General features: G+C 42.9%; 1 protein-coding gene across 1 annotated transcript in view; it reads left to right on the top strand.

The window, feature by feature from the left end:
- The window catches only part of CDHR1 (cadherin related family member 1), a gene marked incomplete at its 3' end in the record, with an annotated part of 54,028 nt that overhangs the window by 24,721 nt on the left and 13,834 nt on the right, over positions 1-15,473 (top strand). Inside the window, exons 9-13 of the mRNA XM_081329734.1 lie at positions 970-1,048; positions 3,789-3,889; positions 5,337-5,540; positions 9,596-9,748; positions 12,025-12,189. Of these exons, the coding sequence (XP_081185860.1) occupies positions 970-1,048; positions 3,789-3,889; positions 5,337-5,540; positions 9,596-9,748; positions 12,025-12,189 (702 nt within the window). The remainder of the gene's footprint in view (positions 1-969; positions 1,049-3,788; positions 3,890-5,336; positions 5,541-9,595; positions 9,749-12,024; positions 12,190-15,473) is intronic.

The raw sequence follows: 15,473 nt of genomic DNA, 5'->3' as shown, positions 1-15,473 counted from the left end.
ATGATCTATGACTTATCATTTGTTGGTTCTATGTACACTGAGAGCTTATGCACCAGAGACAAATTCCTTGTGTGTCCAGTCTATTCTATTCTATTCTATTCTATTCTATTCTATTCTATTCTATTCTATTCTATTCTATTCTATTCTATTCTATTCTATTCTATTCTGTTCTGTTCTGTTCTGTTCTGTTCTGTTCTGTTACGTTACATTACATTACACATTACACATTACACATTACATATTACACATTCTATTCTATTCTATTCTATTCTATTCTATTCTATTCTATTCTATTCTATTCTACTCTACTCTACTCTACTCTACTCTACTCTACTCTACTCTACTCTACTCTATTCTATTCTACTCTACTCTACTCTACTCTACTCTACTCTACTCTACTCTACTCTACTCTAGTCCATTTTTATTCCCATTCCCTATTCTATTCTAGTCTAGTTAGTCTAGACTGTTATATTCTAGTCTAGTCTAGTCTAGTCTAGTCTAGTCTAGTCTAGTCTAGTCTAGTCTAGTCTTGTAGAGAACACATCTATCTGCTCCAGAATAGTTTCAGTCCAGCTTATGCCAAACTGGGAATCCTCTAGTCTAGTCTAGTCTAGTCTAGTCTAGTCTAGTCTAGTCTAGTCTAGTCTAGTCTAGTCCATTTTTATTCCCATTCCCTATTTTACTCTAGTCTAGTCTAGACTATTATATTCTAGTCTAGTCTAGTCTAGTCTAGTCTTGTAGAGAACACATCTATCTGCTCCAGAATAGTTTCAGTCCAGCTTATGCCAAACTGGGAATCCTCTATTCTAGTCTATTCTATTACATTCCATTCCATTCCCCTAAAATTGCAAGTTTCCTCTACTCCTATGATGTCCCATCCCATCTCCTCAGCATAACACTTCACAGTCTTTCTTGACTTCACTAGGCCTCTTGATCCAGAGATTTTTTTTTCTTCCCTTTTCTCCCTAGGGATCAGAAGTTATAACTGTTGTTGCCATTGACGGAGACAGGGGAAAACCTAATGGCATATGTTACAGCATTGTGAATGGTAAGTGGCTGGTGAAACTGGAAAGACATAACTAAGCTAGGTAGAGGAAGGAAGACACAACCCTATCTGAAGACCTGGCTCTTTGATCTTTCCAGCCCAGGCTGAGAGTTTTAATTGGGGTTTTTATATTTCTACTTCAGAGACTGAATTTAATCATTTTTAATTGTTTTTGTTTTAATTTTTGTATTGATGTTTTAAACACCTTGTAAACCGCCCTGAGTCCTACGGGAAAAGGGCGGTATATAAATCTAATAAAATCTAAATCTAAATCTATCAGAATTATTTCCCAGGGAAACTGTTGTAAAACAATCTGCAAACGTTTTATGTATGCATTGCCAATTTGCACTTGCCCGATATTTGACCTCATACGATTCACCAAATCCCCTGCATTGGTGTGTTGTGTTGCTTTAAGGCTTGCTGTTGAACCACAAACTCAGCCATTGGCCTGAAAAAACAACCTCACTTGCTCCTAAAACCAGTTGTTGTGCGTCAAAAGGATTTAACATTCTGACTCATATCCCTTCACAGGTTGACTGGGGGGGCGGGGTTGAGGAGAGGGAGGTTACAAGGCATTCATGCTTCTCATGAGGATAAGTTGTTGCAAAAAAAAAGTGTGAGAGAGTGTGTTTTTCCCCCTTCCAGATATGTGCATCAGAAACGAAACTTGCGAAAGTTAAATCTTCTCACTTATCTTTATGAGAGATGTTCTTACAGTCGGGAGATATAATTATACATCTGCTAATTAAAAGTGTTCTCTCTTTTTAATCATCTTATGCTTCATGTAGCCAATACTTTGGCATTCAAGAGTGAGGGTATGGACCCTTAAGGTGGGCTTTGAGAGAGATCCAGGGCAGTTTTGTACACAAACCCATTTTAGTCTTCTGTTGTTATTGTTCAGGAGAAGCAGGTCATTCGTGATTTTTCCTCCTTGGGCCAAAATTGGACAATCTTCAATGCTAGGATTATGTCTCGCCACTGAAAGTCACCATTCCTGAAAACCATCAATGCAGTTTCTTGCCTTTTTAACCATGACGCACCAGGAAAAAAATGTGTTTCCTATCAAAATGAGCTTCCCATCATCAATATAACAACTACTCCCCAACCCCAGCCCCAAGTGGACGGGGGTGGATGGGGGGGATGGAAAATCACAGCTCCCCCTACGTGTGAATCAGTCAAGTCTATTTTCTCTCATCACCATAAAGCTCCTATCCTCCCAAAATAGTTTAATACAGTCTCTGTCCATCAGACTGCTGATTCTTTTGGGACTCTGCTAGGCACACAAATACACGTCCCAATTCTCCTCCAAACACAGTGGCGTATTTTCTATCCAGTAGTTCAGGGGTGTCAAAACTGTCGCCCCCCCCCGGGCCGGATGCATCATGGCAAAACTGCGCCCACCCGACTGCCAGCAGTGGGGAAAAAGTCGTGATACATCACGACACGTCCTGTGATGTTGCAAGTTTGACACCCCTGCTGTAGTTGATGCTACATTGCCTCCTTATTACCCATTTGCATGAGAATGTAAAAAAAACCAGCTATGTGTAGTTTAATGAAGAGAAGGGTGAGGGGTGACATGATAGCAATGTTCCAATATCCAAGGGGCTGCCACAAGGAAGAGGGGACCAACCCATTCTCTAAAGCATTTGAGGGCAGGACAAAAAGCAGCAGATGGAAACTAATCAAGGGGAGAAGCAACCTAGATCTAAGGAGGAATTTCCTAACAGCGAGAACAATTGATCAGTGGAACAACATGCCTCAAGAAGTTCCAATACTGCAGGTTTTTAGGAAAAGATTGGAAACCATTTGTCTGAAATGGCGTAAGGCCTCCTGCTTGAGCGAAGGGTTGGATTTTGAAGACTTCACATGTCCCTTTCTTACTCTGTTATTTGGCCCTTTCTCTGGGAGGAATAAGAAAATGTCTTGATTTTCCCTTCCGAGCAAAAGCCACTGCCTATCTCTCATATAGGGCCTGATCCATCTCTCCCACCCGAACTGAAGCTCTCTGAGAGAGAAAGGAACAGAGTTTGTTATTCATAGCATCTATTTCGTTTGAGAAAAAGTATCTCTATCCTTAACGGGTTTTTAAGAGACGGTTTTGCTTATTGCTCTCCAGGGTCCTGAAATCTCTTCCCTTCGGCTTACTGGAATTTAAAATTGATATTTTTCAAAATGCACATATCTTCTGCTTTTCCCAGAAAGACATCGAGCAAAAAAAATGTTTTTGAAAGAAGAAGTAATGGAAGGCATGCCCATTCCATCACAATAAGATGAATGAGGATGCAATTACGTTTAGCACGGGCTGAAAGGAACACAATCTAATAGTTATCTTAAATCCTGCTGATTTCAGCAGATCTGCCCAAATGGTCCCTATTTTAAGTTCAAACCAATAGTTCTTAAAAGTAAAGAGGTAATCTAAGACTGCTTTCATTCCCATCTTCAGAAACCAAGAAGAAGCTATCCGAGTGGCAGATTACCACTTGGAATCTGGTCACCTCTCAGATGTAATGGAGAGATGATCTTCTCCCTTGACATAGACAACTTCTGAGATCTCTTCCAATTCTCCAAAGAGGAAGAACTTTGGGAGAGATCCCGATAATTGTTCTGTGATATGCCCCATCCAAGATCATTACCTGCTGTGTTTAACTAGTTGCATCATAGCAACAGGATTGGGTGACTCTTCTTTCTAGAGAATTAAAAATTTTCCACAGGGCTAACCTTGGCATATCTCTATTTTGCACAGGAAGTGAAGGTTCATTTGAAATAAATAATGCAACAGGAGCTATTTCTGTTGTTAAAAACCCACCTCAGCTGAAGAAAGAAGTGTACGAACTGAAAGTCCAGGTACTTGCTCTTACTATCTCACCATAAACCTCCAGCCTTGCCGTGATTGTGATGGGTTTATACTGTGCAGAATTTCAACATCTGCAAAGATAGCACACACTTTTCCCCCAGAGAACTGAAGCATCAAGAGCGTCAGTTCATATCGCATCTACCAAAAAGATCATGGGCACAGCAAAGCACTGATCTTATTTAATCATGAGCCCAGAAGTTAATAGCTAAATTTGTTCAGGTTGCATCTAAAGTAGGTCAGGAAAGTGTTACAGTTAGGTTTTGGAAAGCAGCACAAGCCAAAAAAAATAAATAAATAAATCACACAACATGTTAAAGGTGATGAGATCACTCCAGGACAAGCAAAAAAAAAAGTCTCTATTCTTCAAGACCCCAATTCTAAAGGAATGTGTGTGGTCCAGAGCACAAGTTGAGATATCTATTTTTGCAACTTTAACCACTTGCAACTTAAACAGCCTGAGTGATTCTGAGTTAAAAGAAGAGGAAAGAGCATGAAAGAGACTTTTTGTGGGAAACGAAAATAATGAAGGGTTTGATTATTAGAAAAAACAGTAGATGATGGCAGGGTGGGAAGAATGAAAGTTATCTTCTAACCGTAGTGTAAGAGGACAAATTAAATTTAAATGTTATAGAAGAAAACTGGAAGTCATTTGTCTATTTATTTTCCTACATTTTTGGCTACCTTCCTTCTTTCCTCCTTCTTTCCCTCCCTCCTCACCTCCTCTCTTTCTTATCATAATTATTAGGCGCTGTAGATTTTATCTTTCTGGATTAAAAACTTAATATGTATTAAAAACCAAATTAATCAAAAGCAGAAGAAAGATCTCATTACACGACTAAAGGTTTCAGAAAATAACTCTATCATCTCATCACTTGTTTGAACCTTAGAGCTTTATTTTTTTTAAAAAAAAAAGCAAAAATATTTTCCTGGGTTGGCTAATTTAATCTGCTCTCTTCCAAATTTATCTGGTTTCATGATGTCTGCAAGAGGCAGAAAGCAACCTTTATTTCTTTATTAAATTTACATGCCTCCTGTCTCACTATCTATCCCCTCTTATACATTTTATGACACCATTGCCCAAATAGCAGTAGCACCTAGGCTTATATACCGCTTCACTGTGCTTCGCAGTCCTGTCTAAGTGGTTTACAAAGTCAGCCTGTTGCCCCCAACAATTTGGGTCCTCATTCTACCCACCTTGGAAGGATGGAAGGCTGAGTCAACCTTGAGACGGTCAGGATCGAACTCCTGGAGTGAGCAGTGAGCAGTGAGTTAGTGAGCAGTGAGTTAGCCTGCAGTACTGCATTCTAACCACTGGGCCACCACAGCTCTACTGCATCTAAGTCGTGGAAGTGTTGCAGAAGGAATAGCATCCACAAGACCATATGGGAAGGAGAGTTGGTGAGATTCCTTACACTTTTTCTTTCCTGTTTGTCGTAGGCTTCTGAAATTGGTTCAGAAGACAATGAGACTGCTCGTGCGTCCACCACAGTCATCATCAGAGTGGTAGACCTTAACAATCACCCACCGACCTTTTATGGAGAAAGTGGACCACAGAACCAATTTGAGCTCACCATCTATGAGCACCCACTGGAGGGTGAAACCTTGAGGGGCCTCAAAATTACGGTCAACGATTCAGATCAGGTCAGTAGGCATCCAACGTCTATCTTCTTTCTCCTGCTATCAGTACTGGGTTCACACAACTTGTTATATGCTAAAGCCTGGTTAGGAAAGCCAGAGGATCCCATAATCATGTAATGGCTGAACATAATGCTGTGGTTCGTGCAGTCCTAAGACACTATCCGGGGCCAAAAGCACAAGAAAATAAGTTAAATAAACAGATCGATCATGCAGAATCTGAAATGATCAAAAACGTTTTGGCAATTGTAGAGCATGTTGGAAAAATTAACTTAAAAAAACACATATCACTATCAATAAATCACTGTTTTAAGGTCACTGCTTGCTTTCCATGCATGACCATCGATGGGATGAGAGTCAGCTTACTAAATACAAATTATGTTCCACCCCTTGCATGTTTACATGACAATGTCACGGGCTAACGTATGGAATAACAGAATAACCAAGATGGGAAGGACAATTGGAGGTCTTGTAGTCCAACCCCCCTGCTCAAAATAGGACACCCTATACCATTTCAGACAAATGGTGGTCCAATCTCTTCTGAAAAACCTCCAGTGATGGAGCACCCACAACTTCTGGAGGCAACGCAATTCCTCTGATTAATTGTTCTAATTATCAGGGAATTTCTCCTTAGGTCTAGATTGGTTTTCTTCTTGATTAGTTTCCATCCTTTGCTTCTTGTCCTGCATTCAGGTGCTTTGGAGCATAAGATGACCCTCTATTCCATGTTGTTGTTGTGATTCAGGGTCAGCCTGTGGGTTCGGCAGTTGGGTCGGACGATTCAGAGGAGGAGGAGGGGGGTGTTGGAGAGCTTGCTGAGGGGGTTGGAGAGCTTGCTGATGAGAGCCCTCAGCCAGGCCCCTCCCACCTGGTTACGACGCAGACCCAGCTGTGTGAGCCTGACAGCGTGGATGAAGATGACCCACAGCTGGCCCTGTTCAAGGATGCCCGACGCAGGAGGCAGTCAATCAGGAGTAAACAGAGGAAGGCAATGGGCACCTCAGAAGGAGGCAGAGAGAAGCCATGCCCTGAACTGTTTAAAAGGGGAATGCGTGGGAGGGCTGGTTTGCTGAAGGCAACCATTTGAATAGCTCTTGTTTCATGGTTCGTGTTTGCTCTCTTTGCTCTGTTTTATGTTAATAAATTTGGCAGGCTTAGTTACAGCCTCTTGCCTTCTTGTAAAAGGGGTTGTCCCTGCCTTTTCTGCAGGGCCAGTAGCAGGCTGGTACAGAACAGTTGTCATGCACATTTGGTCATGGGGATGAAATTTGAGATTTCTATGGATTTCTGTGAAGGGACACAGTGGCTCAGTGGGTTAGGATGCTGAGCTTGTTGATCAGATGGTCGGCAGTTTGACGGGTTGAATCCTGAGTGCCGCATAGCAGAGTGAGCGCCTGTTACTCGTCCCAGCTTCTGCCAACCTAGCAGTTCGAAAGCACGTAAAAATGCAAGTAGAAAAATAGGGACCACCACAGTGGGAAGGTAACAGCGTTCCGTGCGCCTTTGGCGTCTAGTCATGCCGGCCACATGACCACGGAGACGTCCTCGGACAAGCGCTGGCTCTTCGGCTTTGAAACGGAGATGAGCACTGGCCCCTAGAGTCGGAAACGACTAGCACGCATGTGCGGGGGGACCTTTACCTTTACCTTTTATGGATTTCTGTGTTTCTAGGTTGGGTTTTGAAAAGAAATTGGACTAGACAAATGTCGAGCAAGCCTTTTTTGGGGTAGAGACTGGCCTCTCTTGAGGACAGTATCACTAATTTACTTCATCACTTGGCGAAATATATGCGCTAGCTCATTCCTTCTTTCATTTCCTTTTCCAAATCCTTCTGCAGGTAAGCTATCCCAGATCGTGACTTTGAAAAATAATCATACAGTACCTGGTGTAAGCGCCGCTTTCTTTAAGCAGAGCAATGGGATTCATTTACATGATAATTTACTGAAGACGACCTCCGTGGCTCCCCACTAGAAAAAGTTATAAGGGTTGCCATGGAAACCTTCAAGAAAAGGTTCCACCTGAACTCACCCATGAAGAAAACTTCAGATATGCTTTCTTAAGATACATGTACCAGCTGCAATGATTGAAAATGAAATCTCGTCTGTGGACAAGGAGATCATAATTCAAAGCTGAGCCAACATGACTGTATTATTTATTTACTAGACTTATGTTCTCTCTTTGTTTTGGACAACTCAAAATAACTCAATCTATGTGTCTCCCAATTTTTCTCACATAATAACCCTGCGGTGGGTTGGGCTGAGAGAGAGAGAGACAAGCCTTACGTTCCCCCAACCATCTTCCATGCCTAAGGGAGGAGTAGAGCTCACAATTTCCAGCCCAATACTTTAACCACTACACCAACTGGCTATCTATAATCTCCATTATTTTACCGTAGGCCACTCGGAATCCCCCTCATGAGATAGAAAACTTAGTATCCTTCCTGATGTGAAAAATAAGAACTTTTGAGGCAGAATCTCACAAATGTTATTGTAAGGTGCCCAGAGTTACCCTGTGGTAAGATGGGGGCCAGTAAATTTGATAAGTAAACAAATGCATTTAATGAATAAAGGGTTTTGGTGCTCCTGTGACAAAAAGCAGCCCAATCAACATAGAACTGCATCCTGAAGCGGAAGTCTGCAAAACATCATTGTGCATTTTGGCCTGATTTGCTTATTTGCTTATTGTTGATTTGCTGTGGATGTTCTCATCCTGCACCCTATAAAAAAACAAGGCTGTGCAGTGCTTTTGTTTCAGTCTTGAAAAGGTACTTCAGAGCGTGCAAAAGTTATTTAGTATTTGACTCTGTCGCTTTAGCACTGATGATGTTACCTAGCTTGGTAACAAAACGTCTGCAAGAAAAGCACCAAGTTGAAAGAGCACCAAAGATGCTATGGTTTCTTTCTTTCTTTCTTTCTTTCTTTCTTTCTTTCTTTCTTTCTTTCTTTCTTTCTTTCTTTCTTTCTTTCTTTCTTTCTTTCTTTCCCTTCCTTCCTTCCTTCCTTCCTCCCTGCCTCGCTCCCTACATCATCATCATCATCATCATCATCATCATCATCATCATCATCATCATTATTATTATTATTATTATTATTATTATTATTATTATTATTATTATTATTTTGATGATGATAATGTTGCTGATGTTGTTGTTTAATCTTCAGTTCAATTCACAGTCTGGGACTGGTGAACACTTAATTGTTCAGGTCCTAACCATTTCTAAGACTGCCCTTCTCCTCCTTCACCTCCATCTCCTTCTCCTTCATCCACTTCTATCCCTCCTCTTCCTCTTCTTCTTCTTCTTCTCCTTCTCCTTCTCTCCTTCTCCTTCTCCTCCTCTTCCTCCTCCTCCTCTTCTTCTCCTTCTCCTTCTCTCCTTCTCCTCCTCTTCTTCTTCTTCTTCTTCTTCTTCTTCTTCTTCTTCTTCTTCTTCTTCTTCTTCTTCTTCTTCTTCTTCTTCTCCGTCTTCTGCTTCTCCTTCTACTCCTCCTCTTCCTCCTCCTCCTCTTCCTCCTCTTCCTTCTCCTCCTTTTCTTCTTCTACTTCTCCTCCTCCTCTTCCTCCTCCTCCTCCTCTTCCTCCTTCTCCTCCTCTTTTTCTTCTTCTTCTTCTACTTCTCCTCCTCCTCCTCTTCTTCTTCTTCTTCTTCTTCTTCTTCTTCTTCTTCTTCTTCTTCTTCTTCTTCTTCTTCTTCTTCTTCTTCTTCTTCTTCTTGTCCTCCTCCTCCTCCTCCTCCTCCTCCTCCTTTCTTCTTCTCTGAAAACTCCATTCCCTTGTAGCATTGGTGATGTTACCTAGTTGGGTCATTAAACCTCTGCAAGAAAATCATCAACTCGGAGAACAGCAAGGACCCTACTGTATCACTTTAAAAATAGCTGCATTATTTCCTGGGATTGTACAGGAATCCCGATGGAAAGAAATTTGGGTGAGGTGGCTGTTGCATGTGGGAATGAAGTATAAAGAGAAGACCTTGTTTATGGACATATACTGTATGAGAAGTGGAGCGATGCTGTTTCACACCACCATCAACAGAGCTAATTTCTTTTCACGCTTTGTCTTCACAGGGAGCAAATGCTAAATTTAACCTCCACCTTGTTGGGCCCGATGGAATTCTCCGCGTTGTCCCTCAGACAGTCCTCAATGAAGCCCAAGTCACGATAATAGTGGAAAATTCTGCTGCCATTGATTACGAAAAGTTCCAGGAGTTAAGCTTCAAGGTATTGCAATGACTTTTTTTTTTACTTTCTTCAATTCAAGGTCAAATTCAAAAGAGGGAATGGACTCTGTTTTTGCTCTCCTGGGTTCAGGGAGATTGTCAATCCTCCAGGTCACGGTTGTCTCCAAGCTGCTTTTCCAAAAGGCAACTGGACTTCCTTGGGATTTTTCCTTGAAAACATTTCGCTTCTCATCTAAGAATGTTCTTCAAGTTCTCAAGCTCCTTGGATAAGAAATGAAACATTTTTTAAGGAAAAAAAACCAATCTTTTTGGAAAGCACTTTTGGGACTCCCTTTAGCTCAGAACTTCAAATCTTTTGGAGACCCAAAGATGCTTTTTCATGTGGCAACTGGACCCCCTTGTTTTTTCTTTGAAGAGATTTTGCTTCTCATCCAAGAAGCTTCTTCAGCTCTGACTCTGAAGTTCCTTGGATGAGAAGTGAAACACGAAAGTCTATTTGCCTCATGAAAAACCATCTTTGGGATAACTATGACCTGGACGACTTCGAGAATCTCCATAAAGCTTTCGGAGAAGAACAACAGGAAAAATAAAGATGAAACACTTGAAAGATTCTGAAGCTGAAATGGTCACTGAGCAGATTCACATGTTAAACTTTATACACAAACTATGGATATCTCTGTGAAATGGTGGGACCTCATGTTTCTAATACCCTTAACCTGTAGTTTTCATCAGAGAATATCAAGATAATTCATGGCTGGATTCTTAGGGAGAAACTATTGCAAGGACATTTTAATCTGGATTTCTCTGAGGAAAGAACTCTTGAGTCATAGTCATTTTTCAAGAAGAATTTATTTGTGGCCAGCTGAGAGGGCAGGCCTCCCAAATACAGTAGTGGCCAAAATTGTGGAAACCTTTTGGGAAAAGTGTACAGTAGAAATGCCACCTTTGGTTAAGTTTCCACCAATTTTACTTCTAATTTCTTTATAACTGTAGCCTTGTTCATTTCATAACACTATTTTACATTGCTTTCTGGGTGAGCAGTCAATTCTTTGTACCCTTACTTTAATTTTATTGTGTTTTACAAGCTAAGTAAATGAAAGAACACAAAAAAAACCCAACCAACTTGATAGCCATCACATAACACACTGACAAATGTCCTCCTCTCAGCTTCAAGACATGACATCGCTAACTGAATCCTACTGTGATCTCTGATTGGCTCATTGCCGAAACAAGATGACACCTGATTGGCTCTCTAAACACTGATGCTCATTGGCTACAATCAGATGAAGGAAAGCTAGCCGATATCAACCTAAGCAAGTTGTGCTTCCTTTTCCTGGTTATTTGGCTATAACTTTTCATAGAATGCAGTATAGATAATTGAACAAACTATGTTGCATTTACATTCTTGATTAAATTATCTTTCCATTGAAATTAATTAATTAATTAATTAATGGAAAATTAATTTTCCATTAATGTTATGGTACTACTCCAAAACAAAGTGGTGTTATTAGCCCTCAAACCTCAAAAATACACTTTTCCCAAAACGTTTTGGCCACTACTGTAGAAGTAGGCCAACCATCTGGTGACCTTTTTACGCATCTTTACATGCTACTACACACATGCACTTACAAGCCTCTTTCTTTAATAACTCTTGGGAACGTTTCTTTATCTGTTTCTTTTACCGTATCCATGATGGTGCTTAAAAGAAATATTTTACTGAAATATTTTCAATATTTCTGCATAAATCTGGCCTACAGTATGATATGTTTTGTGTACAAGTTCTACAACTTGGTGGAGCAGTGGGCTAATGCCTCCTTAAGTAACACCAGCTGCCTGCAATTAGTGCAGGTTCGCGTCCCACCAGGCTCAAGGTTGACTCAGCCTTCCATCCTTCCAAGGTAGGTAAAGTGAGGACCCAGATTTTGGGGGGCAATTAAGCTGACTTTGTAATAATGCCGCTTGGGGTGGGTGAAAGCCCTAATAAGCAGGCATATGCATAAGAATGAAGGCTATTGCTAAGCACATTGGTTTGTGCTTAAATTGTAAGCCGCCCTGAGTCTTCGGAGAAGGGCGGGATATAAATGGGATTAAAAATAAAAAAATAAAACTTGATAAAGAGATCCCAGTATGAGTTAAAAGCATTATACAGGTCCTTTAATTTATGGAGGAAAATGATCCGAATCCACCTATAATGCATGATAACAAATCATGTCTTTTCTCTATAACCATTTGAACACCAGTGTTAATCTGTTTGGAAGGAAACCCTTTCATATATTTTAAAATAGCAAATTCTCACTTCCCTGTTTACTGCCTTAGCTTCTTGCAGTAGAAGTGAACACACCTGAGAAATTTAGTTCAACAGCTGATATTGTGATTCATCTGCTGGACACCAATGACAACACCCCTCAATTTTCAACTGATTACTATATCGCCAAGATCCCAGAGAATTCTCCTGGGGGATCTAATGTCGTTGCTGTAACTGTAAGTAAACTTCATTCTTTAAAAGCCTTACACCTTTCTTAATAGTCAACCTATTAATACATGATACAGAATAGACGTTAAGATCACGTGAAGTCTTAATACCACTTTACAAGGCCTTGGCAAGACCACACGTGGAAAGCTGCATCCAGTTTTGGTCACCACAATGTAAAAAAGATTCTAGAAGGAGTGCAGAGAAGAGCAACAAAGATGATTAGGGGACTGGAGGCTAAAAAAAATATATAAAGAACGGTTGCTGGAATTGAGCATGCCTAGTTTAATGAAGAGAAGGACTAGGGGTGACATGATAGCAGCCTTCTAATATCTCAGGGGCTGCCACAAAGAAGAGGGAGTCAAGCTATTCTCCAAAGCACCTGAAGGCAGGAGAAGAATCGATGGAAACTAATGAAAGAGAGAGACAACTTAGAACTAAGGATACATTTGCTGACAGAACAATTAATCAGTGGAACAACCTGCCTCCAGAAGTTGTGAATGCTCCAACACTGGAGGTTTTTAAGAAGAGACTGGACAGCCATTTGTCTGAAATGGTATAGGGTCTCTGCCTGAGCAGGGGATTGGACTAGAAGACCTCCAAGGTCCCTTCCAACTTTTTTATTATTATTATTATTATTACATCCTAGAAAGCATGCATAGAAGACAAATTGAGATTCAAGGTGCCGGCGGGCAACACCCAGGGGGAGGGCCTTCTCTGTGAGCGCGCCTGCCCTTTGGAACCAGTTACCCATAGAGCTCAGGACTACCCTGTTGTGTATTACTAATTGTTATTACATTAAGTTAAACAGAAGTTGCTGAGCTGAGGTAAAACCGCGGCAGCTTTTGACAGCTGTCAAAAGCTGCCGGGCGAAACCGCGCAAGCGCCAACCATTGACAGCCTAACACGCGCTACAGATGACAGCTCCGAGCTGTCAAAACCAAACGAACCCGATTGGCGGCGACCACGGCGCGGGAGCAGACTCACCCCGGATTGGTCGATCCGCCGGCAGCTGTCAGTATAAATAGAAGTCATGTTCCCTTGTTCTTTGCCTGGTTCAGAATAAAAAGTTAAACTGTTAACTAGCTGTCTCGCCTGCTTCTTAGTTAAAGCACTGGCGACGAAGGTGGGATGCTGCTTGCTTAGCGGAAGTCACTACCTAAGGGGAGAAGAGATTTTTTCCCTTAGCTGAGCTGGTCACTTGCTGAAGTCACTGGAAGTCAAACTTCCATTCAACGCAAGCAGCGGCACCTCAATTACAGACAGCATGACGAACCACGGCCACATTCGAGAATTCGATACCCACCACCCAGAAGGCTGGGAATCGCATCTGGGCCAGGTAGAAGGGTACCTGGTAGTCAAGAAGATCACAGATGACCGGGCCAAGGCGGCCGCCCTCCTCTGGCTCAGCGGCCCTGCTGTTTATGATGCTGCTGTGGGGATCTTCACCCCGGAGCCGGTCGCCACCATCTCCTATGCAGACCTCACTGAGGGGCTGAGTAAATACTTCATGCCCCTCAAGTCAGAACTCTACTGGAGAGTGAACTTCGCTCGGAAACTCCAGCTTCCTGACGAGCCAGCAAATGACTTCATAACCAGGGTCAGGCATGCCGCACGTTGGTGCCGGTTCCCGGATTTGGAAGACCGAATCCGGGACCAGATTGTCATAGGGCTCAAGGACGAACGGCTGAGGAAGAAGCTGATCGCCAAGCCTGAAATGACAATGACCGATGTGGCTAGAGAAGTCATCGCATACGAAGACTGCCACGGAGACGACCGGCGGGTACCGGACAGCGGACCACGGGGGTCCGTGCATCAGGAAGACGGCAGGTTCAGCGGTTCTGAGGACGACGACGGCCCCACAGATATAGACGCAGTGCAACGGCGGTTCGAGAAACTGAGGATGCAACGCAACTACAAGGGGGGCCCTGCCAACAATCAGAGGGGGGCCAACTTCCCGACAAACAGGGCGAAGTGTGCCAGCTGCGGCGGAAGCCACCCTAGGGCAACGTGCCGGTTCCGCAGTGCCAAATGCCACGGGTGCGGGAAGACAGGCCACCTCAAAGCAGTATGCCGCAGCCGGAGCCGGGAAAACCTGCACGACCTGGAGGTGACAGCCGAAGGTATGGCCCCACATACACTCAGAGCTAGGCACGGCCCCAGAACCCCAGTGTCCAATGTAAGGGGGAGGGCGGAGAAACATACAGTCCACAGCATTCTTAAGCCCAAAATCAAGGTGGACGTACGGATTCAGGGAATTCCCTGTGAGATGGAGGTGGACTCTGGGTCCTCCGTCTCACTAATCTCATGGCAAACGTACAGGGACATTTGTAACCGAAGTAGGAAAGGGCCCGCCCTTAGACCCACCAAACTCCGCCTAGCCGACTTCCAGAAAACGCCCATTAAACTCCGGGGAAAAGCTTCCGTCCCCGTAGAGTTCAAAAAATTTAAAGGATCCCTTCCTATTTTGGTGACCCAAGAAAACAGAATAAGCCTGCTAGGATTAGACTGGTTCGAGGCACTAGGAATAGCGTTGACGGGTGTCAACGCCATTCAGATGTCAAAATTGGAATCCGTCTGCCGTCAATTCGCGGACGTTTTTGACAGCTCACTAGGGAAATACACGGGACCGCCCGTATCACTTAAACTGAACCCAAATGTGATGCCTGTCAGAATCAAGGCCAGAAGGGTTCCCTTCGCCTTGAGGGAAAAAATAGAAGCAGAGCTTGACAGATTAACAAACTTAGGGGTCCTCGAACCGGTAGAAGGGGCCAAGTGGGAGACCCCCATAGTGACCCCAGTTAAACCAAACGGCCAAATCAGATTATGTGCCGATTATAAAGCGACCCTCAACCTCGCTTTAAACGCACATGCCTACCCGGTCCCGGCTGTCAAAGACATCCTCGCGGCCATTAAGTCAGGCGCCATATTTGCCAAATTAGACTTGGCGCAGGCGTATTTACAGTTGCCTGTCACCCCTGACACCGCTTTGGCTCAAACAATAGTCACCCACAAGGGAGCATTCAAAATTAACCGCCTTCAATTTGGCATCTCTGCAGCCCCGGGAATCTTCCAGGAAGTCATGGAGAAAACACTTAAGGGAATTCCCGGGGTCTGCCCATATTTTGACGATGTCCTAATTGCAGGGGAATCAGAAAATGACCTGGCTGGCAAACTAACCAAGGTACTCCTAAGGTTCAGGAAGGCCGGTCTCAAATTAAAAAGAGACAAATGCTCCATCGGGGTGCCCTCAACAGAGTTCTTAGGTTTTAAAATAGACGCTGAGGGAATTCAC

This window comes from Vipera berus (assembly GCF_964194415.1).
Source record: "Vipera berus genome assembly, chromosome: 5".
In the NCBI taxonomy this organism is placed as follows: Eukaryota; Metazoa; Chordata; class Lepidosauria; order Squamata; family Viperidae; genus Vipera; species Vipera berus.
This window is presented reverse-complemented; position numbering and strand designations above follow the sequence as displayed.